The sequence below is a fragment of the Chamaea fasciata genome, unplaced genomic scaffold (genome assembly GCF_029207755.1).
Source record: "Chamaea fasciata isolate MVZ Bird 193981 ecotype frontalis unplaced genomic scaffold, bChaFas1.0.hap1 SCAF_2, whole genome shotgun sequence".
NCBI classification, from domain to species: Eukaryota; Metazoa; Chordata; class Aves; order Passeriformes; family Sylviidae; genus Chamaea; species Chamaea fasciata.
Window position 1 is genome coordinate 114,559,648 of NW_027094087.1, and position 24,881 is coordinate 114,584,528.

Sequence of the window (24,881 nt, forward strand, 5' to 3'; positions counted from 1 at the left end):
TTTATCCAGCAGCATTGCCAAGCAGGAAGATGTAATGCCAGTTTGGGCCCTGGTGTTTTGGGAAGAAAAAGCTGAAATTTTCATTTCAGTGTCTGGGAAGGGGGAGGAAAATGCGATTTACTGAAACTTCACACTTGTCCCTGAGAGCAGGGATGGTACAGGGGGATTTGGGGAAGAGCTGCAGCCCCCCGAAAATACCGGAAGCTGAAAAAGGATTCCAGTGCTGGAACTTTTAGCACAGAGTAATTAATTCTACAGCACAGAGTAGCTACTCACCCCTAACTCAGAGTGAGCTGAGATACTACACAAATACCACGTGTTTGGCTGCAGCAAGAACTTTATTTTTTATTCAAGTGGTAATTAATACACTGATTAATGAGAGAGTTAAAACTTCAGCTGGAGGAGATGTAGCAGCGTGGGGAACAGGTGATCCCTGGAATTAGCCAAGAGCTCCTAATCCATGTGATGCTCCCTGGATTAATTAATTGTCTTAAAGACCATTCCTGCGCAAAACACGGAGGAAGCATCACTTAAAAATCCTTTAAAAAAAAAAATCCTTCCCATTTAAACAGAACAGCATTTCAACAAAGGGGGGGAATTCAAATTTCAACTCCCTTTTGAGATTAAAGAATTGATTCATATAAATAATTTAAAATTCTGGCATTAAAGTGTGACTAGAAGTCATTATTTAAACAATTTGAATCCTCAGCTGTGGCTTTGTGCAGAGAGAAGAGCTGCAAAGACCACACAAAGCTTGAATCCTGAATTGTTTGTGCCAGAGGAAGGGAATGTCTTGGTTTCCAATTCTATTGCTCCATCCTTCGGAGCATCCCTCTGTTTGTTTGATACTGGGATCGAGCTGAGGGAAAAGCTCCCTCTTCACAGGAATTATGCACTGGCCTTTCAAATAAAAGAATTTGGTACTTCCAGTGTCCCTTAGCCAAAAATCCACCAATTTTGTGTGCTGCCAGCCCGGAACTCCACAGCTTTAGGCAGGAACCAGGAGAAATCCTGGATCTGGGAGTCAAACCCCAGGGTTCTGTCCTGTTCCCCCAGCACTGAGGTGGTGCTGCAGCCCCTTTTTTGCGTCTTGAATTACGAAGTGGAGGAGGAAAAGCGGGTTCAGCTGGACTTGTTCCGGGCAGGAAGCTCAGGGAAGTCCTCGGGAAGCAGAGCGTGGACGCGGCAGATGGGGCAGGTGCTGGAATGTTGCTTGAGCCACCTTCGGATGCACTGCGGGCACAGGGACAGGGTCACAGGCAAAAAGTTGGGAAGAGGAATCCAGCTGGAGGCTGGGAATTGTTGGTACTGATGGGGAAACTCCTCAGCAAGTTCTACACCACTGAAATTTGGGGGTGGAGAATTGATCTCCTGCTCTAATCGAATTTACTCTGCGAGAACGAATCGGCGTTAAAACCGAAAAGGGTAAAGGGGAAACGTCACAGAAAAGTGGAGTTACTCCAACATCATCCTGGCTTTTTTCCCTCGTGCATTTCCACCATCAGGAGGCAAGTACAGAGTTTTCAGGGATAACCCATTGCCTGAGTGTGCTGCCAGCAATCCACACCAAATTCATTCTCTGAAAAAATCACTTCAGGTATTTTTAAAGCTTTCTGACAGTCAGGCTGGCAGTGGGTGAAGTTTGGGGGCCAAAGGCTGGAAAAGGAAACTGTGCCCTGTTGTTTAAGGGTCAGGGGAGGGTCAAGGGGTTGTTTTTAGGAGGTGGAGAGCAGGAACAAGAGCAGAGCTCACCTCTCTGTGGAAGTGGTGGCCACACTCGAGCTCACAGCAGTCTCTGCTCAGCTCATCGTGACAGATGCTGCAGGGATCCTCAGTGGAGGCCTGGCCAGGAGAGGGATGCTCAGTTATTTAACAACCAGCAGCAATTAACCTGCACATTCTACTCAATTAACGAGCTCGCTGACTTTACCCAAGCCTGTTGGAGCTTTTGTACACAAAATAAACGAGGCAATTATTTTTTCTTTTCCGGGATTATTTCACGTCTCGTACAAAGCACGTGGCAACAACTCCACTGCAACAGCAGCAAACTTACATTGTCCTGCTTTTTCCACTTGGTTTTAGGTGCAGCTCCAGCATTTCCCCAGGGCTGCAGGTTTGGCTGAGAGAGGTTTTTACTGGAGGAGTTTTTAGGGGCTGGTGCTGCCCGGGAAGAGCCGGGGGCGATTCCTTCCACGGGCAATTCCCGGCTGCTCGCTGGGGCTGGGGCAGCAGAGCCCAGGGAATGCCCAGCTCTGCCTGCTGGAGGTGGTGCCTGCAAAGGGATCAGAGAGGAATTGTGATCCTTGGGGGCCGTGCTGCTCCCATTCCCACGTGGAGAGAAGGAGCAGCAGCTGCAGCCCCAGTACCTTGTGCTGGCGGTCCAGGACGAGCTCCGTGACGCGGCTGAGGATTCCATCGGGGCCCAGGCTGGTCCCGTTCCTCCTCTGCACTTCCCTGATGAAGGCAGCGAGGTCTGAGCTGAGGGACAGGAAAGGCAGGGTCAGGGATGGCCCCTGGAGAGCACTGCAGGCTCCCTGCTTGATCCCAAAAACACACCGGCTTTCCCCAGGAACTCTGGCTGCTCCCAGTGACTCTCAGTGCCCAGGACAAAACTGCTGAACAATCACCAGAATCGTGGAATGGTTCGGGTTGGGAGAGAGCTGGAAGCTCATCTCATTCCAGCCCCCACTGCAGGGACACCTCCCACTGTCCCAGGCTGCTCCAAGCCCCAATGTCCAACCTGGCCTTGGACACTGCCAGGGATCCAGGGGCAGCCACAGCAAATCTGGGAATTCTATTCCAGCCCCTCCCCACCCTCCCAGGGAACAATTCCTAATTCCCAAGATCCCATCCAGCCCTGCCCTCTGGCAGTTTAAACCCATTCCCTGTGTCCTGTCCCTCCATCCCTTATCAGAACAAAATCAATCCTTTTTACGCTCCATCCCAGACCTTGTTTCACAGCCCTCCTCCAATCCAGTACCTGCTGTAGTTTGGGAATATACTCTGGAGCTGGGCTAAAATATTTCCAGTTTTTTGGGGGAGCTTGATGTTGTTTGGAGCTCCAGACGGCCTCGGTGGCAGAGCTGAGGGATCTTGGTTGGGCTGGGAGTCACTCCCAGAAATGCCTGCTGGGTGGGATGGTGGGAGCTGATTGGAATTCGATCCCTCTGGAGCTTTGGGAAGTGTTTTTCCAGCTGCAGAAGAAGCCTCAGAGGTGGCAGGTGCTGCTTTAGCTCCAGTCTGTGCTTGGAGTGGAGGCTGGGCTGGAGCTTTTCCATCAGAAGTGGAGAATGCAGGAAGGGCACTGGGATGTGCAGGTGCCAAGGAACAGGTGACAATGGCAGGGTCACACATGGGGAGTCTGCCTGGGATTGCCTGGGAAACAAACACAATTCACAGGGAAACTGATCAAAACCAAATTCAGTTCAACTCCGGGGCGTTTGCAGGTTTTGGTTGTGCCCAGGATCTCAAAGGTGACATCAGTTTATTTTAAAAACTCCTTTACACATCAGGGAAGTTGTTCCACCTCATTATTTCTCTCCTGAAAGGTCACTCTGGTGTCACTGCAGGAAAAAGAGATTCCAAAGGCAAAACAAGAGGCACAAAAGTTGCTCCTTCCCATGAAATTGGTGGTGATTAAGTTGTCTCCATATTCTGGTGTCAATAATAAATAGAAAGGGACAGAGCTAAAAATAAGTGAGGAATTATGCAGGAGTGGGACTTGCAGAAGCCTAGAAAAAGTGTCACAGAAATAATAAATACTAAAATAATAATCTTAAATAATTATTATTAATAATAATAAATAATAAATTAGACCAAAGCCCTGAATCTAAATACACCCAGAACAAAAAAAAAAAACAACTAAACCCCACAGACCAAGATTTTCAGAGAAAAAAAAAATCAAAAGGAACAATCAGAAGGATGAGAAGAAACTGATTTGAGTGGATTTGAACAGCTTTGAATTGGTGGAACTCTTGGGCCATGAGGAAACATCCGTGACCAGGATTTTTGGGGCTGTTCTCATTCCCAGAATCCCAGAACCGGCTCTGCTCCACCTCCTTCCTGCCACGCCTGGCTGGGAGCTGAGGGTGGTGTTTGCACTCAGAGCCACACGGTGGAGCAGGAATTCCTTCAGGAAAGTTTCCCCATGGAAAAGGGTGCTCAGGCCTTGGGAAGAGCTGCCCAGGGAGCTTTGGAGCGCCCGTCCCTGCAGGTGTCACCTGGAGGTGGCACTCAGAGCTCCAGGCTGGGGACAAGGTGGGACTCCCTGGGCTGGGAGGGATTTTCCAACCTCAGGGATCCTGGGATTCTGCATAATGGAGCTTCTCCCAATGGATTTTGGGGCTGTTCAACCTGGAGAATCTCAAGAAGGCTCCAGAGCCCCTTCCAGTGCCTAAAGAAGCTCCAGGAGAGCTGGAGAGATGGACTTGGGACAACCAATGGAGGGACAAGACCCAGGGAACGAGTTTAAACTGCCAGAGGGCAGGGCTGGATGGGATCTTGGGAATTAGGAATTGTTCCTGGGAGGATGACGAGGCTCTGGAATAGAATTCCCAGATTTGCTGTGGCTGCCCCTGGATCCCTGGCAGTGCCCAAGGCCGGGCTGGAGCAGCCTGGGACAGTGGGAGGTGTCAGGGCTGGATGATCTTTAAGGTCCTTTCCAACCCAAACCATCCTGGAATTCCAGGATTTTGGTGCTACAGGAACCCCACAATGGACAAAACCATCAGTGAGTCATTGTCAACTCCAAACAGCTCGAGCCTCTCACAGGAGCTGGGAATGTGCTGCTCCCTGGCCTCCCCCAGCTCCATCCCCTTTCCCTCTGGAGCATCCCCTGGCTGCAGGCACGGCTGGGACTTGGTGTGCCCGAGGCTGCACATTCCAGTTCTCCCTGGACACCTCCCAGCACTGCTGAAGGGAATTCCAAGGAGTGGGACTGCTGTGGGAGGTGGGGTACTCACCACAAATCCCTGAGGAAAAGGAAAATCCACAGTTTCCACTTTGCTCAGGCAGTTGCGGGCACCGTTCTTCACCCGCTCGATTTTTTCTTCATACTCGGCCTGCCAAAAGGAAAACCAAACCATCAGCACCCTCCACGCCAGCATCAACCTAAGCTCCCTCTTCCCTAAAAATCACATTTGACAGCTGAACTTCTCAGAGACTTTCCTGGTGGTTTTGTTTTTAACAAGTTTCATGGATTTCTAAAGGTCACCAACAACAAAAATCGACTTGTTAACGTGGGACCCAATTCTGAGGCAAAGGCAGATTTTTGCCTTTAAAAACGTGAATATATTAATTTACATAAATTATCAACCTTTCTTTCTTTTGTAATTAAAAAAAAAAATCCCCTCAGAATCTGGAGGACAAGCTACTGGGGTTTTAAAAAACAAACGCAGTGTCATTAAATGCTTTCATTTTCAATGAGAAGCTTGTGGAGAGAAACGGAAGTTTTACCTCGACTTTTTCCAGCTGTTTCTTGACATCTGAAATAAACATTTCCCAGGAATCAATTTGGGGCTTCAACACAGGAGCAGCTGAGGCTGAGCTGCTGGAATATTGAGGATTTACAGTTAAACACCAACATCTCCATTATTTTTGAGACCAGTGGTGTTGTCCCAACAATTCCTCCCTCAACAATTAATCTCAGTCAAAGGAATCCCTTTTCCAGGGATATTGGGCAGGAATAACTGGAATTATTATTATTATTATTATTACCCAAATAATCTGATTTTCCCAGCTCAGAAAGACACAAGAATAAGGCTGAGACTCAATTTCCAGCTGAATTTTGTTTGGGGCAATGTTATTTACCCCCAACTCCGTGCACTGTAATATTAATATTATCATATTTTATATAAATATCATATATTCAAATAACTAGAGAAGATAAAATAAAAACTGTATTTGATGTAATTATAGACTATAAAAGAACTATGACATATTTGAATAATTAACAAGCAGGAGGAGTGGAATTCCTGGTGGGAACTCCCAGTACCTGCTCCGTGCCTTCAGCATCCTGAGACTTCCTTCTGCCTTGGCAATGGTGCATTTGAGCTTCCAGGTTTCAGTTTCCTTCCAGGTCTGGAGCACTGAAACCTGTGGGGGAAAAAAAAAAAAACCAAAAAACCAACAAAAAACAAGAAAAACCAAAACAAAACACCCACCAAAAAAAAAAAATCCAAAACAAAAGTTTAAAAAACCAAGGAAAAAAGGGGATAAAACCTTCAAGCAGATTTTAATAAGAATTTAAACAAGAGTTTGAGGACACAAAGCGCACAAAGAGCTCCTGCAGTGAGGAATTCTCCAGTGGAATTTCCATCCCTGGCACCGCCAACATTTAATCAACATTTTTGATCTCATCTCCCCACCTCCAATCAGCACAACCCCACCAAAGGTTTTTTTTTTAAGGATTTCTCTTTTTTTTTTGGTTGTACCTCTGCTTGAACAGCTCTTTTCTCACACTCCTGGCTGTCACCTTCACTCTTTTTTATCAGCTCTTCCAATTTGCCTTTCTCACTAGCAAATTTATTACTGTGGAAGAAAAAGAAATGAAATATTTGAGCGCCACTGACAGCAGAGCAGTATCTAAAATTTGTGCAATTTCAGAGGGTTTTTAACACCTACTCAGTGTCATGCAATCAAGGGAAATGTATGAGAGGATGGTTTTCTTTGTTCTAAATATTCATATTTACTCATGGCAAGTAAAAGCAGACTCAGAGTAAGAAATATGGATTGAAGTGCTTTATTTTCCCCTAAGCCTTCACCCAGAGTGAAGCAGAAAAATGTAAATATTGCTGGAAGGGACGTGAGTTTTACCTGGTCTCCAGAAATACATTTAAACACGCATTATATTGCTTTTCCTTCTCATCAATGGTCTTCAAATACCTACAGAACAAAACATTTATTGAGCTTTTCATGGAATAGGTTTCTTGGTAAATACGGAACACGTTCTTCCGTAAGCACCAGGACAATCTGTAGGGTTTAGATCCTGTTTAATCCCAGAGGAATTATGGAATTCCCAGCCCTGGAAGTGTCCAAGGCCAGGCGGAACTAAGCGGTCTTGAAGATCCATCCCAACCCAAACCAGTCAGGGATTCTGTTCTAAATACATTTAAATGTATTGCTAATAAGGCAGTAATTAATATAAAAACAGGCTGATGATTTTTCAGGGGAGATTTGGCCCAAATTAATTCAGATAAAAGATAAAACAAAGGCACTCAAGGAGCAAAGTCTGGGCTCTGTAAACTGAGAGAGGACATTAAAATACACTAGGAATTGTCAAATCTGATAAGGAGAATTACTGCTAAATCAGTTCCATCACTTATCTAAAAGCTATTCTAGATATTTACCCGTAATTTGTCCAAAAATTCAAAATAAGGGAGTGGCCATGTCCGTATTTCAGCCTAACACTGGGAGAAAATGTCTGGCTGCATTCCCAGCCAAGGATTAAATTTCCTTCAAGAGCTCTGAAGTCTTTTAGGCTGTCAGAATGAGGGGATGTAAATCTATTTACAGCTGTACCTCTCATTGGTGTCCGAGTGTTTTTTAGCTGTGCCCTTCAGTGCTTTTAAGTTCTCTTGATTTTCTTTCTTCTCCTGCTGCCATTTCTTCATCTGTTTTTCTGAGTCTTGGTGGAACCAATCCAGCTCATTCTGGGACACCTGAAGGCAGAAAAGAAGAAGAAAAAAAAAAAAATCTGAAAACTGTGGCTCATTCAAATAGAAGTTGGAGCAGACTGAGGATATTTGTGATCAGTCAGGGAATCCTGGAATGGTTTGGGTGGGAAGGACACTGTCTTGGGTCGCAGTGCAGGATGTAACCAGCAGTTTGTATTTTATTACCAGCTGTTAAAACCAGTTTTAAAAGGGTTCTTTATCCCTTCCAGGACCCATCCTCCCCCCAGGGAATATCTGCTGTCCATGGGCCATCCAGGCTCACTGCAGGGCTGAGACAATCCCATCATCCCACGGGGAGAGGCTCCACCCAGGGGGAGGAGCCCAGCATTCCCACCTGGATCAAAGCTGGCATTCAGAACAGCAGCACGGCCTGTGTGCACTGGATTCCCAGAGGAAAACCAGACCCATCTCAGCACCACTGGACCTTCAGAGGAAACTTCACCCTCCTACAGGATCATTGCTCCGACAGACCCACATCTGTCACTGCAGGAGGACTGGGCTGGGCTGACACCAGCACCCTGACCAACAGGGGTCAGCTCCTGTTCTGACTCGGTCAGGGTTTCTTGTACTACTGCATTTTAATTTTCCTAGTGAAGAACTGTTCTTCCTATTCCCAAATCTTTGCCTGAGAGCCCCTTAATTTCAAAATTACAATAATTTGGAGAGAGAGGATTGACATTCTCCATCCCAAGGGAGGCTCCTGCCTTCCTCAGCAGACACCTGTCTTTCCAAACCAACGCAGACACCAACCACCATCCCAAGCTGGTCCCTGGACACTTTCAGGGGATTCCACAACCTCTGATCCACGTGGAAAAGCTTTACCTCAGTCTCCTCAATACTTTTTTTCAGGAGCTTTTCCAAAGCATCGATCTCCTCCGAGCTCCTGCTCTGTAACTGCTCAAATTTCTCTTCTGCTTCCCTGAGCTGTTCCTTCAATACCTGGTGCTCCTTTTCCATGCGGAGAATATCGCCCTGAAAATTAATCAGTTACAAAAACCAGTTGGATTTGAACCTGCCACCAGTTCAAAGGCCACATTTTCTCACTTTTATCTCCTGGCACAGATGTAAACCTGCCATTAACGCCACTCTGAACTGTCCCCACGGCCAAATGGAATATTTCAATTCAGGTTTTGAGAGAGGAAATACTTCGTAAACATTTAATGTCTGAACAGCTTTCAACAAAGCTCTCAGAACAAAAATCAAACAGCAGAGCAAAGCTCAAAAATCATCTCCTTGTGGGGCTGGGCGATGTTTCCAAGAACATCACGGAACACAAAAACCAGCCAAACAACCCAAAATTATCTGTTAAAACCTGTTGTTTTCAGAGAACTTGCATTTCTTCACTGTTCAGTTTTTGGGCATTCCTTTAAGCTCCTTCATGAGAAATGGAAACCAGGATGCAGGGAACTTACTTGTTGATTTTCAAATGGATGGAAAGGTGAAGTATTGGTTTCCCTATCAGTGACTTCCTGATTTACCTAGAACACCAAAAAAAAAAAAAAAAAATTAAGATTTGATTAAAAATCTTCTCAGTTCATTGATGAGCAGCTCGGGTTGCAACTTTTGTACCTACAAATCCAAAACTCTAATCCAAGCCTATAAATGATGTAGGAAATCATTGTGGAGGTGATTCTGAAAGGGATTTTTTTTTTCTCTTTCCCTGATTTCATTGTCCACGAGCAATTTCAGGGAGTTCTCTGTGTCTTTAAGCAAAGCCACGCTCTAAATGTCTGAAAAATTAAGATTTGCAGGAAGGGTCTCACCCCCCTCTCAGGGAGTGGTAGAGAGTGAGAAGGTCCCCCCGGAGCCTCCTCCACAAATCCAAATCCTTAAATGTTGTGGGAGTGGAAATAAACCCCTGAACTCATCTCTAAAGGAAAAACAACGACACAGAAGGACTTTGTGTCTCTTTTACAGACGTCATCTCTTAAGAGAAGCTGAAACCTGCGTGCAGCAGTTCCCTCTGTGAATACACAGGGAAAAGAGCTGCAAAAACTTCGGGCACGAGGAAATTCAGTGAGCAGCTCTGAAGAATGACAAACGACAAACGAGTGACCACAGAAAGTGGCAGCAACTGAAACTGAAAGTCCTCAGGAATCGTGGAATGCTTTGGGTTGGAAGGGAAGTTAAACATCAGCCAGTGCCAGCCCTGCCATGGGCAGGGACACCTCCCACTGTCCCAGGCTGCTCCAAGCCCCAATGTCCAACCTGGCCTTGGACACTGCCAGGGATCCAGGGGCAGCCACAGCAAATCTGGGAATTCCATCCCAACCCTCCCAAGAAACAATTCCTGCCGAAGATCCCATCTAAACTTATCACTTTTCAGCGTGAAGCCATTCCCTGTGTCCTGTCCCTCCGTGCCTTGGGAATTGTCTCTCTCCAGGTTCCCTGGGGCTCCTTCAGGCCCTGCAAGGCCACCCTGAGCTCAGCCCAAAGCTTCTCCTGTCCAGGCTGAACAATCCCAGCTGTGCCAGCCTTTCCTCCCAGCAGAGCTGCTCCATCCCTCTGCTCATCCTGGTGGCCTCAACATCTCCCCGGCATTGTTCCCATGCTCTCCCTTACCTGAACAGCCACCATCCTGATGTGAGGATTGCTCTTCATCCCAGCTTTCTCTCTCCTCCTTTCTTCCTTTTCAGCCAATTTACCACCCTCAGCTTCATCGGCACCGTTTGGAAAAGCAGAATCCTCCTTCTCCGAGCTCCCTGGCTGGCCCCAAAGGTTTTCGTACTCCTGGATTCCACCCGGCACAAACCCCTCCGGGCCGTATTTTCCACGTGGAATGGCTGATTCCAGGTGATCCTGATGAGCCGCAGGAGCAGCGTAAATCACCGCAGGCTGCGCCAGGGGCAAAAATCCATATTGATAACCCCAGGAGCTCTGAGGCAAAAACACGGCCGGGCCCGCGGGATCAAAGCCCTTCAATAAAACACCCGGAAAGGGCGCCTGGCTCACCATGGAATCAACAGCCTGGTTTTCCAGAGGATTCCCAGGGGTGCAGGGAGCAGGGAAGGAGCAGGGTAAATATGGTGAAGCCTCATAATCTGTTAAATCAGGAGGTGCTGATAAAGGGGATTCCAAAGGGTACGACTGAGGCGTGAATTCCTGCGCGTAGGGGTTCAAGGGCAGCTTGGTGTGGGAGGAATTCCCTTGGAATTTATCGTTTTCCTCTTTATTCTCTGGATCGTTTCTGCTCGGATTTCCTTCCAAAAGGACTGAGTGCTTCCTTAAGGCAATCAGATTATCCACCATGATGAAGCGAAGGGATTTCAGCAGGAAGGGCTCCAGGCCGCCTTCGTCTTCCACCACCTTCCGAGTTTCCTCGGGGAAATTTTCATATTCCCCCACCAGTAATTTATTATTAATTTCCAGAGGGCCGTGCTGATCCAAGATTTGAGAGAAATAACTTAAAAAAAAAAAAAAAAGAATTGTCATAATGAAGTTTTTTTTTAATGTAATTCTAAAACTTCTATTCCATTCCTTCATGGACACACGACACGCACCAGACCGTGAGGATTCCAATTAATACAAAAAAATAATTAAAGTTATGAAGTAAAATCATCCCCCCGCCCCCGAAGCTGCTGAGTACAGAACTTTATACTCACTCATATAAATTCTCAGAGATTGGATCTGCATTATTATTATTATTATTATTCACTGGATAACTGTTACTATTTGAAACATTATAGAGAGCTTCGAATTCCTCCAGTTCCTCCCGGAGATATTCTGGGATTGCAAAGGGTTCATTGGGAAAATCTCTGTACCTTAAAAAAATCAGGGGAAAAAAAACAATAAAATTAACACAGCCTTGGTGTTTTCAAAGGGATCCTTCTGCAGCAATCTGGAATTCGGGCAATAAAAGCAGAATCAAATACTCACAAATTATTGTCTTCTATAAACCTCTTCTCTTCTTCTCGTGGTGCTGTACTAACTCCACTGGATAATACTAAAATAGACTAATTAAAAACAGATTTCTTTCAGTTTTTCCCCTCACAAAAGCTCGCGTAAAACAATCCGCTGCAAAGACCGGGAGTGACTGATTTACACTGAAATGCGTTCTTTCGATTCATCGCGTTCATGACGAACACTTCGTTCATCAAAACTTCCACTGAGCAATCATCAGTGCTCAGCCACAGCAAGAAGGTTCCTAATTCAAAGTTATCAATTTCTTCTTCAGAACTTACTTGGGGGAAAGAAATTGGCATGTTCAGCCCCAGATCCCTCTTTTTTTTACCGATTTCATCAAAATTTAACAGAGCTTTCTTGTAAATTTGAGGCTGTAACAAATTTCCCACAAGCAGGAGTTATCCCCAATTCCACGTGTGACTCTGGTTATTACTGTCCCCACCATTACTGGCATCTTAGTTGTCTTTATTTTGATTATCTCATTATTCAGAAATACACAAATCAATGCACCTGGGTCGGAAAAATAAATCCTGAGGAAAAATTTGAAGTTTACTTCCGAAATTCTAGAAAAATTGTAAGAAGGTGAGGGCACGAGGCTGGACCTGAGGTTTTCCATAAAGCAAAATCCTGCAAAAGGCAGCAGAAAATTCAGGTGGAAGAATATTTCCAATAAAAATCTATAAAATAATGAGTAATCAGTAATATTCCTGAGCATGAAATGGAATTTTTGCACTGAATGCCCATCTTCCCACACGGAAAATTAAAATCACCACAATAATGCAGAATTAAGCCAGTGGAAGGTGCCTCCAGTCAGAGCCAGGGTTAGTCATAAATAAATCTTAAAAACAGCTTTTATATTGATAGATTTTAACAAAACTGCATCATTTGAGTCTTAACAGCTTAATTTTACTTCAGGAAAAGCTACTTTAGTAAGGAATCTCCTCAAGGTATTTACAAAACCAGCTCCCATCCATCTGAAAGCCAGAAATTCTAAAAAAATTCCCAATTTTCAGGCAGGTTTTGAACGGAAAATAACAGGCAACTGCTTGGTAACAATCTGCTTTAGCAGCTTCCAAAGTTACTGACCTTTGAATCTTTACAGTTCTTCTTTCTGTTTTTGTTTTTGACTTTGATTTCGTTATTCTGCGAGGGAAAAGAAAATGAAGGCACAGGATTGGCAAACGTCGCTTCAGTTTTCCGAGAGAAACAAAGATGGAGAAACCGGAATTGGAATTCTTTAACGGGATTGGGATTACACGTGAACAGAATAATTTCAGGGGGTTTTTTAGGCTGTAACACTGAAATCAAAGCAGTTTCACTGTGCTGGTTTTCATTTCATCCTTGGATTTTCCCAATTCATGAAGTGAAAAAGCAAAAAAAAAAAAAATCTGCATTTTATTTATGGGTACATTTAGAAATCTGAATTTTATTAAGGGGTACACTAAAAATTCTGCATTTCATTAACAAGTGCATTTAAAAATCTTGCATTTTATTAGTGTACACTTAAAAATTCTGCAAATAATTAGTGTACACTTAAAAATTCTGCATTTATTAATGTGCACATTAGAAATTCTGCATTTTATTAACGTGCACATTTAAAATTTTGCGTTTTATTAATGTGCCACATTAAAAATTCCGCATTTATTGGTATGTACATTAATTAACTCTAAAGCTTTATTCTGAATCAAAAGTAAATCCTGAATTTCTAAAGGTAAATTTAACTGCAGACAGGAACTTCAAATGAGGGTGCCTCAAACACAGATTTAACTGAAATACAAAACCTATTTCTGCCAACTGGGATGGATTTTAGTGCTGACACCAATCAAAAAGTGACTCAGAATGAGGCTCACTTGAGAAATTATTAAGTAACTCAAATATCGAATAATTTAAGAAAAGGGAGCTAAAGCAAGAGACTGAATCTCCAATAAGTCTGAAGGACGAGGGTGCAAAAATATTTCCTTTTCTGAAACAGCAAAAAAAAAAAAGTTCTTTGTGAGCTGAGGCCAAACAGAAATGAAGTTCACTTACTGATAAATTTTCATTTCCCTGCTTCTTTAATATAATGGTTGGGTCATCTGTTGAAAGGACAAAAGTCATTGCTGATGGATGGAAATAATAACAATTGCTTTCATTTACAATTTTTAACCGTGAAATCACAAGAATTACTGTTCTAACCCTTTCTGCACCGCCACCAGGAGCAGCTCCAAAACCGCAGCTGCAGAACTCGAACGTTAAAAACTGGACAGTAAAAACGAATTTTTTACCGGGAAAACATCTGACCCCTTTTTTGCTACTCACCCATTTTATCAAAGAATTCATCTAAAGCTCGATGGAGGCCTGGAAAATGTTCTCTGTTTTCTTCTAAAAGCCATATAAAACAACGGGATTTCTCTAGGGGAGGGGTGAGGAAATAATCACAGATTTCTTGCTTTTCACCGTCAGCTGCCACACAATCAAATTTACTGCCGTATTTCTGGTTCCACGCCGGGGTTAAAATAGAAAGGTCAAGCTCCTGCAGAGCTTGGCCATACTGAAGGAGGAAGTTTTTTGTAGCTTTCAGACCTGAAAAAGACGGGGGAAAAAAAAAAAAAATCCCGATGTTTCATTCCGGCTTTGAATTTGTAGTGCTTAAATAAAACGAAGAGGAATATTCATCACATTTTAACGTTATATTCATTTTGTACACCTGAAACTCGTCAAAGGGGAAGAGATTGGTCTGGAAATTAAATGTACAGATGATGGGAGAGCTTTGGTGTCTTGGAAACGCAAACAAAAAAAGGAGGAATGAATGGGGCTGATATAAATTCTACTTTCACCAATTATTATTTGTATAATAATAACAAGATTTATATCTGTGAATTCTTGGAAAGATATGGATGCGATAGAGCAAAACGGAAGAACCCCAAACCCCCAAATTCCACTTTTTCTTCAATTACAAATCCAACAGCAAACTGCAGAGCGCCAACAGGAAATTATTTCCAAGCCTAATGGCAAAATCCCGACTGCTGGAATTTTGGAAATTTAAATTTTGGGGTTTTAGTACATAGTAACCACATGTGAGTCAAGATAACGGAGCACCATTATTTACTCTCCAAAACCAGATCACTGTTACAAACATCAGCGTCTCAGCCCAGTCTGGAATTTTAAGGTGATTTAAAAGTTGTTCCATTTTCTTTTTCCTGCATGGCCAAACCCTTGGCACAGCTCCTGGTTGTTTTTCTCCCCCCCGGAAATCAGGGGAAGGACAAAGAGGAGAAGTTTTCTTTTGCTGTTTTAAAAGTGGAAAATGGGGAATTTTAGAGAAAATAAAGAGAAAACAGAGGGCTCCCGGCACAAAACCCACCCAGGTTATCCAGGTGCTGCAGCCACTTGTGCACTTTGGGATCCACCTCTCCCAGCTGGCTCAGCACGTGCAGGAACCCCCTGGTCTGCACTCGGGATTCTTCCTGGATTAAAGAGCTGAGGAGCTGCTCCAGCACCTCCTGGGAAGTGCTAATTTGGGAATAAGAGGTGAAATCCTCCTCTCTGATCACTCCCCAGGCCAGTAATTCCTTTAATAATTTGGCAGAGTCAGGGACAGCAGCTTTGATCTGCTGGGAATTCAGCCAGAGGTGCTGCAGGATGTGGTCCTCGGCGTATAAATCCTGGCCACAACCTGGAAAATTAAAAATATGGAATTAAAAAAAAAAAAAAAGGCACAAAACCAGCAAGATTTCATGTCCTGAGCACAATTCAAACCAACCTAAAAGCTCAGGTCATTTGGATTGGTGTTTCTAGCTATTTGCTTTACACTGAAAACAACAGGATTTAAATAATTATTTTTGCCATCTGTCCTGAGCATTATGAATTTGATTGATCATAGCTTTAATTTTTTTTAATTTTATTAAAAAAATTTATATTTAATCTAAATTAAATTTTTGTTCAAAGAAACAAACACCTTGCCCAAATTTTAAGATGAAGTCACAGTGCCCTGCACTGGCTCCAAGGATCACAACTCAAGATGAGCCAGAGAGAAGGAGAGAGCAAAGTTTTAAAACAAAACAAACAAAGAGGAGATTTCCAAACAGGAAATAAATGAAAGTGATCCTACAAATCCACAGGGAAGCCAAAACCTCCCGAATTTTCGGGATATGCCATTGAGCATCCAGAGAACCCCAAGCACGGGATTAAATAAAATACACCCAGAGCATTTAACAGGGAATCCTAGGAAATGATAAATTAATTGTATCCCAAGTTGATAATACAGATAAAAAAATAAAATTTCCAACATCTCCCCTTTTCCTTTGCCCTGAGAAGCTGCAGGGGAAGTTCCCAGCTCTGGAATTTGGAGCAGCCAACATCCAGCAAGGCAAAAGCTGAAGCTTTAAAGGCCTACAAAGTCACAGACTGAAATATTTTAATTTTCCTCAATCATCTGAAATGTACTTTTCAAGTCACTGCAGGTAGGAGATCAGTCTGGTTTTATTCCATTTTCCTCTAACAGTGGCCCAAGGTGCTTTTCCTGAAATCCCTTTGCAATGGGCTCACTTAGAATTGGAGCCTTTCCCCTCTCCAGCCTGGTTCTGCAGGAACCAGCCAAGGGGGAAAAAAAAAAATAAAAAAAAAATCCAAGTTTTCTACAAGGAATTAAACCACAAAGCAATTAAACCACACAGTAACATCCCCCAGGCGTTTGGACTTTAAAAACAGAATTGAAATAAAATCTGTCTGAAGTGAAAAATGAAGATTTTTCACAGAGGGGTGATGTTCAGTACAAGGATTGTGCCGTAACTGAACCTGGGATATTAAGAATCCTGATCCCATTGCTTTGTGCTAACTCAGAATCACAGAATCCCAGGATAACTGAGGTGGGAAAAACCCTCCGGGATCATCAAACCCAAACTTTAGATCCTCAGCCCGGAGCTCTGAGCGCCACCTCCTTCCCTTGGACACCCTCAGGGATGGGGACTCCAAACCTCCCATTCCATTTTCCCCATGGAGAAATCAGCCCCCCAGAAAATCCCCCAGATTTCCACCTACCCGTGTGCTGACTGTTCTGGGATTGTTCATTTCCCTCCTGGTCTTCCTCGGCTTTTTTCCTGGCACAATTCCTGGCCGCTTCTCGCGCTCGTTTTCGCTGCTGTTTTTTTTCTTGCTTCATTTTTATCTTCCTAAGACTGAAAAAAAAAAACAACAAACCCCAAAAAAACAAAAATTCAGCAGCAAGGCAAAAGTTAATTGAGGTGAAAATATCACACTGAAAAGTACAAATAGAATGAAAGTGGTCTTCATTTAGAAGCAGAGACCACAAAACTTCATAAAAATATCAATGTCCTCAAGATGTGGCAGCTTTTACTCCCATTAAAGACGTAGAAATTAGGAGCGGCTTCGATATTCTTATTCTTAGTTTGTAACTCAGCATATTTTTCAACCAAATATTAACATTCTACTCCTTTCCTTTTTAAAAATCTATTTCGTTTGTCCTCTCAGCTCGACTCCTCATTATTTAAAGGTCACTTGACCAAAAACATTGCAAACTCAGTTATGTCGAAGGTCTGGGTATCAATCACTACAGACAGCAGCACAAAAATCCATTTTTATTTACACTTTCTAAACGTTCACGCAAAATAAATTCTGTGGAGCAATTTAAACGCTTTTACCACTGGATTATAACGGGGTTTACCAGATTTTTTTTTTTGGTTCATCAGGCAAAGGGCAAGGATAACTTCCCAAAATGTTCGTAAAAAGGCAGGAAAATCCCTCCTGCCTTGCTCTCCAATCGATTCAAACAGGACAAAACCTTACCTTGAACTTTTCTGTTTTTCACGAGCCCTTGGCGCTTCCTTGGGTTTGAGGATTTTTTGTTCACACTGTCAATACAAGGGATAGGACAGGAATTAAATTCAGGTTGTGACACAACAAACCCCACAAACCATTTCTGCTTCCCTCAGGTCAATATTGCCCCGGGGAGAATCCTTCGTCTTCCTGTGGCTCTGGGGAGTTTTTCCTGAAGGATTATTGAATTTATTGAATTTATTCCAGTTCCCATCCATGGCCAACAGCACAAGGCAATTCCTGCTAATATTCCTGAATTATCCTCACATTTTGGAGTTAGGGCAGCCCAATTCTTTTTTTTTTTTTTAAATTTTGCAGTTACATTCTCATCTTCACTTTATCCCCCTCAATATTATAAATAATTTCACCTAAGATATAACCACTAAGTAAAATACTTACCTCACATTTTACCTCCCCAGAAGAATCAAAAATAACTATTTTTGAAATAAGGCCTTTACAATCAGGAGTAAAACACATTTCCTTAAGGAAATCCTGCAGGAGAAAAGGACACACTCAAACAAAGGCAGCGAAATCCACACACCATTTATGCCCTGAAACAAACCCAGTTCTTAATTTCAGGTGAGCAAAAAGAAACTCAAAGGAAGCAAAATCCTAAATTCTTCCCGAGAGCTGAAAATCAAAAAAAATCATGGAAAATCTGCGGCATCTTTGATTCTTTCACTCCCTCCTCCAACTTCACACCCAAGAGTCAACTTCCAGAATCCTGATTTCATTTTATCCTGGCTGCTGAATTTTGTGGAATTCCTTTACATCTCCTCAATGCTATAATCTTAAAAAAAAAAACAATTAAAAATGCAGTCTGAAGCCTCACCTTATCATTTTTATCACTGTAGCTTGTTGTTTTCAGCTTTTTCCAGCAGCTGATGTGGAACTCCACTCTGCACTGCTGGCAGCAAATAACACGTATAAAACCCTAAAAAACGAGAAAAAATGGCCAGAAATTGAACAGCTTGAGACCAAACCACGAGGAAAAGCAGTGCTCAGCTCAGCTCAGCAGATCACTTAAAAAGAGGCAAGAAAACACCTCAAAGTTTTACCTCTCAAACCTTTCCCAGCTGAAAATTTACCTTAAAGTCAGGGTCTGTAAAATATATTTGGATTTTGGAGTAGCCATGGCACTGCTGGTATCGACAAACAGCATCCGGCTCTGGAGGGAATTTACATTTCTCAATACAATTCCTTAAAGCCACCTGGAAAAATAAAAAACAACAACAACAAAAAAAAAAAACCACAACAGAATTATTGAGAGACAAACTGCACAGGAGGGAAAAAAAAAAATTCAGCTTCTACTCGCAAAACTCCTGGGGACTGCAGTGAAACACATCCCTCTTGGAAAAGCAGAGAGCAATCCCCAAAAAAACTCCACTTTTTTGGTGGTGAAAGCCAGGGAAGATCGGCCTTTTACGGCCAAAATATTCCAGGGATTGCTGGAAGTGCCGGCAGCTTCACACACACACAGAAAAATGCAGGTTTAGCCTCAGCCAGTGTCCCCGTTTGGGCCAATTTTTTTTTCCATTGGCCAAATGATAAAACAGATCATGGGGCAAAAATTGAGGGTTTTTTGGGGGCATTTCTGAAGATTCCCTTGGGAGGGAACCAGGGAGGACTCCCAGGATAATTCCTGAGGGAAAAAAACACCAGAGCAGGGCTGGAATTGAGCCCAAATGAACAAAACATCACCAAGAACAGAGCCCTGAAAACCCCTGGCAGAAATCTGCTTTATCCAGAGATCCCAGACCACGGATTGCCGTGTCCAGACCGGCTGGGAGAAATCCTGAGGTTGGTTTTTCGGTTGGAAAAAGCCCCAAAAACGCGGCTTTTACCACAAGACCTGCAGCTCTGGGGAGTTTGGCCAAGTCCATCCACTGAAAAACTTTCCAAGTTGCAAAAATCCCTCAGCGCAGAGCAGCTCCCGGTGCCAGAGTTTCCCAGTCAAACCGGGAATTCCACCACGTAGATCCCAGTGTTTTATCCAGGAATTACGCGGCCAAAGTTCTCCTTTTCCCATAGATACTTCTATTTTTCTTAAAAATTTGGGTTTGCCACTCTGGTTTACCTCTTCTCTCTTCCTAAGGAAGTTTGAGAAGAGTTCCTTCAAATGAAAGAGCTCTGCTGAACTTGAAATTACACATTGCCACCCCTCGTTTTCATTTGTGCATTATAAATTTTGTGTCATTTGGGAACTTTTCCACCTCCTCTTATCCTTCAATTATTAAATTTGTTTGCTAGGAGTGTTTTATCCCATGGGAAAAAAAGAGAATTTATTTCAGTTTTAAATTTTTAACTTCAAAACTCAAGGGTTTTAACCGGTTCTCCCCAGAATTGTTGTGTGTTCATACCTGAAAGTTTGGGAATGTGCAAGGGAGAGAATTAATCATTATCCCAAAATTATTTGGGCTGGAAAAGAGCCCCAAAATCCAACCTGGGTGCCACAGACAGGCCCTGCCTGGACACCTCTGATAAATGATGAATGAAAACATGAAAAGAGAAATGACAAAGTGAAAAAAAAGGAGAAATTTGAAAAATAAGGAAAAAATGAAAAAAAAAGGGAAATGAAAATGATAAATGAAAAAAGATAAATGAGAATTAAAAAATGATAAAGGAAAAAATGAAAAAGATAAATAAAAAATTATGAATGTAGATAAAAATGATAAATTTAAAAGAGAAAATGAGAATTAAAAAATGATAAATGAAAAGAGATGATTGAAAAAATGGTAAATGAATACAGATAATTAAAAATGACAAACGAATAAATATAATTAAAATGCTAAATGAAAAAATGATAAATAAAAACGATAATGATAAAAAATGCTAAATGAAAAAAGATAAAATAGATAAATATACAAATGATAACTGAAAAACTATAAATTAAAATAATTAAAAATTATAAATAGAATAAATAAATTGATGAAATGACAATGAACGGAATATGATCAATGAAAACTGATAAACTAAAAAAAAGACAAATGAAAATTGATGAATACAATGATAAATGGATCGACTGAATAAAATGATAAATGAATTGAATGGGAAATGATGAATAAAAAATGAGCAATGATACAAACAATCGATGATAAAAACGATCAGTGCTAAACCATAAATGACAACTGGCCACAGCTGGTGAGCTCCCACCAGGCTCGTTCTCCAATCCCTGCTCCGCGGAAACTGCACCGTTCCCAGCGTGGAGAAAGGAGAACTGGAATTTACCCCCCTGGAATTTCTGCCTCAGTGTCCTCTGAGATCACTTTAAAGTCTCAGAGCTCCCAACTCCCCACCCTTCCTTCCCCCACACCTCCCTTGGATCCTGCCAATTCTCCGGTTATTTTTATTTTTTAACCACACCTGTAAATTCTCTATTCGTGTCTCCTCGATGACCTGGGTTGTCCCTGGCCACGTTAAAACTCCGGGGACAATCTTGCAGTCAATCATCACCTTCGACCTCAGGAATTGGTCCAGGGCATGAGCAAACCTGGAATTCCATAAAAAACAAAAACAACCCACACTCAGATCTCCTGGGAGGAACTTCCTAAAATTTTATTCATTTTATCCTCCCAGGAGTGACTGAGAGGATGAGGGGTGAGAGAACAGCTGGCTCATTGAATGTCCTGTTTATCTCTCAGCTAAAAAACTCTCCAGGGATGTAAAAGCCACAGGCAGGGATGAGCCTGTGCCCCCCAAGGGATGTGAGGACATCCCAAATCCAGGACTCTGCTGCCTGGATTTGGGTTTTCCCCGAGTTCAGAGAGTGGGAATGGCGCTGCCTGGATGAGCCTGGCCGGCCAGAGGTGTTGTCACCACTGCAGGGACTTTTTTTGGGGGGTCAAAACTACCGAGGAAATCCCACAGGAATCCCAGACTGCATCCAGGAAGGAGGAATTCCCTCTGAGCATCCACCACGCCCTGAGCAGGTGCTTTCAACCATCCCACAGGAGGGAGGGAGAAGATCTGGCATCAAAACTTCTTTCTTTGGCATCAAAACTTCTTTCTTTGGCACAATTTTGGCAAAGGTGGGGACAATTCCCTGGGGAATGGGAGAGCCCCAATTCCAGCTGTGCAAGGCACTGGCACCTCAAGGAAAGCAGGGAGGAAAGGATAAAACATCCTGCACAAAATATCCTTTTTTTTGTTTTTTTTTTCCCCTGTGAGGAGCAGGGGGAGAGAAAACCTCCTCCACTCCCTATCCCAGAGGGAAAGGAGTCAGGAATGAGGGAGTGAATTCCAGCCTGGGATAAAGGAGGGGAGGAAAAATGGGATTTGAGTTGTTTTATTCTTGTTTCCCACTCTCCAATTCTATTTTAATGGACAAGAAGTTCTTTCTCCTCACCTTGAGTGTTCCCTGTGAGGGATTAGGGAGTGCCCTCCCTGTTTTTACCTCCACTTTGGAGCTCTTCCATGGAATTTCTCCTCTCTCCCACAGAGGAGCAGGATCACAGCTGGATAAGGAGCTCCCAGCCAACCCACCACGAGCTTTTAAGGGGAATTTGGATCCCACAGAGCATCAGGGATATCCCAAAAATCCCTCCAAGAGCTTCCCACAGCTCCTGCCCCCGGAGCAGCCAGGATTCCTGGGCTCTTCACACTTCCCAAAACTCCCCCAGGAATCCCTGGATGGGTGGGAGCAGCTCCAGCTCTTTTTTTTTTTGGTCTGTTTCTTGTCCTGTCCCTGAATTTCAGGCTCTCCCTGTCCCTGTGGGATGTGCCAGCTCAGGAAAACATCCCTGGTTATCTGCTCCAAGGGATTTGGGACTCCCTGGAGCCTTATCTCAGCCCAAGGTCACTCTCCAGCTCCCCAGGGACGAGAGAAATTCCGATTTCTTTAGGATGGTTTTCTCCCCTCCAGAACAAAGAGGGTTTGTTCTTCCCCTCTGAGCTCTCCCCCACTCCCAAATACTTGGGATTTATTTGGAATAAATCCCAAATATTCCCTCAAATCTGCTCCCTTCAAGCAGCTCCCATCAACAACCAACTTCCCCCTGTATGAAATCCACTGTATGAAATCCACGGCAATAAATCCACCCGATGGATGAATTTAACGATTAACCCAGAAAAATTAAAGCCCCAGCCAAAGCAGAGTTCCTCAAATAAAAAGGTTTTCCTGACCTTTTCCACCAGACCAACCTGTTTTGCCTGAGGTAAACCCTTCCAATTCCATAGTGCGCCAAACAAAAACAACTTTCTTCTGGATAGTCTGCAATTATTTTCTTAAACAGATCTTCAGCCTCTGCCAGTGCCTTCAAGAGAAATGTGAGACACAAACACGTGGAGTTTTGCCGGAATATCTCCACTTTTCCTGGGGTTTTATCCTCCTTTACTGTGGGTCAGTGTCTCCTATCCCTTGATCGGCCTCAGGAACACTAATTGGAATTACACACCCTTGTGATCACAGGCAGAACTTCCCTTTTTTTTTTAAAAAAAAAAAAAGAGTTTATTCTGTGAACACAGGCTTGCTGGAACATCAAGGAATTAAATGACTGAGCTGAGCTGTTTCTAAATTCACTGATTACCAAACACTGCAGGAAGAAACACTCCCCAAAAAAAGTCAACCCCCCACCCAGTTCTGGTTTTGCATTTTCCAGAAGCCAAAGCAATGCCTGGCTCTTGTTTTAGGAGCGGAATATTTACGTTCAAAACACCAGTGCAGAGCAGAAATTAAAATTACTGACCGGAATTTCTGGATGCTTGGATGCTCATTTGAAGGCTCGCCAAGAAAATTTTATTTGGCAGCCTAAAGCATCCCAAATCATCAAGGATTTAGCCCCAGATATTCAACTGCACAATTCCAAAACGTGTCCTGAGCTTTCCTTCCCCCTCTCATCTTCTCAGTTAGAAAGATATTAAAAAATGGATGGCAAACTGCCTGGGCTAGAAATTGGAATTAAGGCAGTATTTAAATATAAATATTTAAATACTAAATAAAATTTGTATATGTTTTATATAACTATATATTTACAAATAGACACATCAGTATTAAAATTTATATAAAGTATATTTTATATAAAATATATTTTATATAATATAATTTATATATATAACACTAAAAATGTTTTAAAATCAAAGTAAAAATAAATTATATAAATAAAAATACAAAGAAATTCATATCCTACCTCAGGATGTCCTATTCCCAGAAGGGCACTGGCATGTCCATAGAGGAATATAACATAATTAATATTAAGAATATTCATATACTGCTATAAAATGAAATAAAAAAAAAAAAAGAGAGTCAGATTATAGGCACAGCATGACAAAGAGATACTAAAAATCCTGTAAATTAATGAAGAGAAATCCAGGATGACTTTTGGCTCAGTGGCTGATTGGGTTGGGATGCACAGACACCAAATTTCCATCAAAACTTGCCACCAAAACCCTTTTTACCCTTGACGAATCAAAATCCATCAGACAATCACAGAAAAGCCCTTTAACACCACCAAGTCCAACCAACAACGGTGTTTTTATTTAAAAAAAAAAAACCCCAAAATATTTGGCATCACCCCTCTAAGAATCCTAATTTGGAATATTTAGGAACTACGGAGGGCGGTGCGCGTGTGTGCAACATCCCCAAAATATTCCAAAATCCCGATTATTCTGGGGGAAGGGAGGAGAGGCACAGGGTGGTGGGAGGCAGAAACCTCCCAAGGAGGGAATTTTGGTCATTTTACCGAGAATCCTGATGTGTAGAGGATGCTGAGGAGCTGGGAAAAGGCTTGCTCAGCTCCGTGGCACTGCTGCTCCAGCAGGGCCCTGCAGCCCTCCTGGGCCAAGCCCTTCACCTCCTCTGGCAGAGAGTTGAAATCCACCTGGAATTACACAGGCAAAAAGCAGGGAAAACTGAATTCTCCTCCTTTTTTCCTACTTTTTTTATATATCTATTTTTTGCACTGCACCCAAAACAGCTCCTGTGCTCTTGTTGGGTTGTTTTTCCACCCTCTCCTCACAATTTTTAGGGAAAACACTTGGCCCAGTGTCCCAGAGTGTCACTGTAATATAATAATCTCATAAATATAATATAATAATTATAATATAATAAATATAGTATAATATAAAAACACAGTATAATGTAAACAATGTAATATAAACAGTATAATATGAACAACATCTACAAATATATATTATAAAAATATATACAACATATAAATATATACCTATAATACAATAAAATATATCATCCAGAATATATCTTAAACATGTATCATTTGTCAATATATGTCTAAAATAATACAATGTAATACAAGATAATATATAATATAAAAAGCAGCTACAAATATATGTAATAAAAATATATGTCACACCTATAATATAATGCAATACGATACCTATATCTTAAATATGTATCATACAAAAATACGTATCTAAAAATATAATACAATGTAAGACAATGCAGTATAATATATAATATATATAGTTAAAATAACGTAGATAACATCTACAAACAGATACACAACAAAGATATATATTAATATATATTATACCTAC

General features: G+C 42.4%; 1 protein-coding gene across 2 annotated transcripts in view; it reads right to left on the reverse strand.

Moving 5' to 3' along the window:
• Positions 1-319: 319 nt before the first annotated feature.
• TTC3 (tetratricopeptide repeat domain 3) overlaps positions 320-24,881 on the reverse strand; it is a 50,495-nt gene continuing 25,933 nt past the window's right edge. Inside the window, exons 19-47 of one of the 2 annotated variants that reach the window (XM_066177166.1) lie at positions 24,068-24,205; positions 23,516-23,599; positions 22,530-22,642; positions 20,754-20,880; positions 18,479-18,601; positions 18,223-18,324; positions 17,790-17,882; positions 17,361-17,425; positions 16,596-16,732; positions 14,920-15,231; positions 13,875-14,138; positions 13,605-13,651; positions 12,663-12,719; positions 11,550-11,626; positions 11,276-11,434; positions 10,236-11,076; positions 9,086-9,151; positions 8,496-8,645; positions 7,519-7,658; positions 6,814-6,882; positions 6,432-6,528; positions 5,993-6,093; positions 5,455-5,545; positions 4,962-5,060; positions 2,981-3,375; positions 2,367-2,478; positions 2,054-2,272; positions 1,753-1,842; positions 320-1,233 (exon numbers count right to left, since the gene is read on the reverse strand). In XM_066177166.1, coding sequence (XP_066033263.1) covers positions 1,123-1,233; positions 1,753-1,842; positions 2,054-2,272; positions 2,367-2,478; positions 2,981-3,375; positions 4,962-5,060; positions 5,455-5,545; positions 5,993-6,093; positions 6,432-6,528; positions 6,814-6,882; positions 7,519-7,658; positions 8,496-8,645; positions 9,086-9,151; positions 10,236-11,076; positions 11,276-11,434; positions 11,550-11,626; positions 12,663-12,719; positions 13,605-13,651; positions 13,875-14,138; positions 14,920-15,231; positions 16,596-16,732; positions 17,361-17,425; positions 17,790-17,882; positions 18,223-18,324; positions 18,479-18,601; positions 20,754-20,880; positions 22,530-22,642; positions 23,516-23,599; positions 24,068-24,205 — 4,479 coding nt within the window. In that variant the 3' untranslated portion in view covers positions 320-1,122. Of the gene's footprint in view, positions 1,234-1,752; positions 1,843-2,053; positions 2,273-2,366; positions 2,479-2,980; positions 3,376-4,961; positions 5,061-5,454; positions 5,549-5,992; positions 6,094-6,431; positions 6,529-6,813; positions 6,883-7,518; positions 7,659-8,495; positions 8,646-9,085; positions 9,152-10,235; positions 11,077-11,275; positions 11,435-11,549; positions 11,627-12,662; positions 12,720-13,604; positions 13,652-13,874; positions 14,139-14,919; positions 15,232-16,595; positions 16,733-17,360; positions 17,426-17,789; positions 17,883-18,222; positions 18,325-18,478; positions 18,602-20,753; positions 20,881-22,529; positions 22,643-23,515; positions 23,600-24,067; positions 24,206-24,881 lie in introns of both variants that reach the window. The other variant, XM_066177165.1, reaches the window with a different exon arrangement.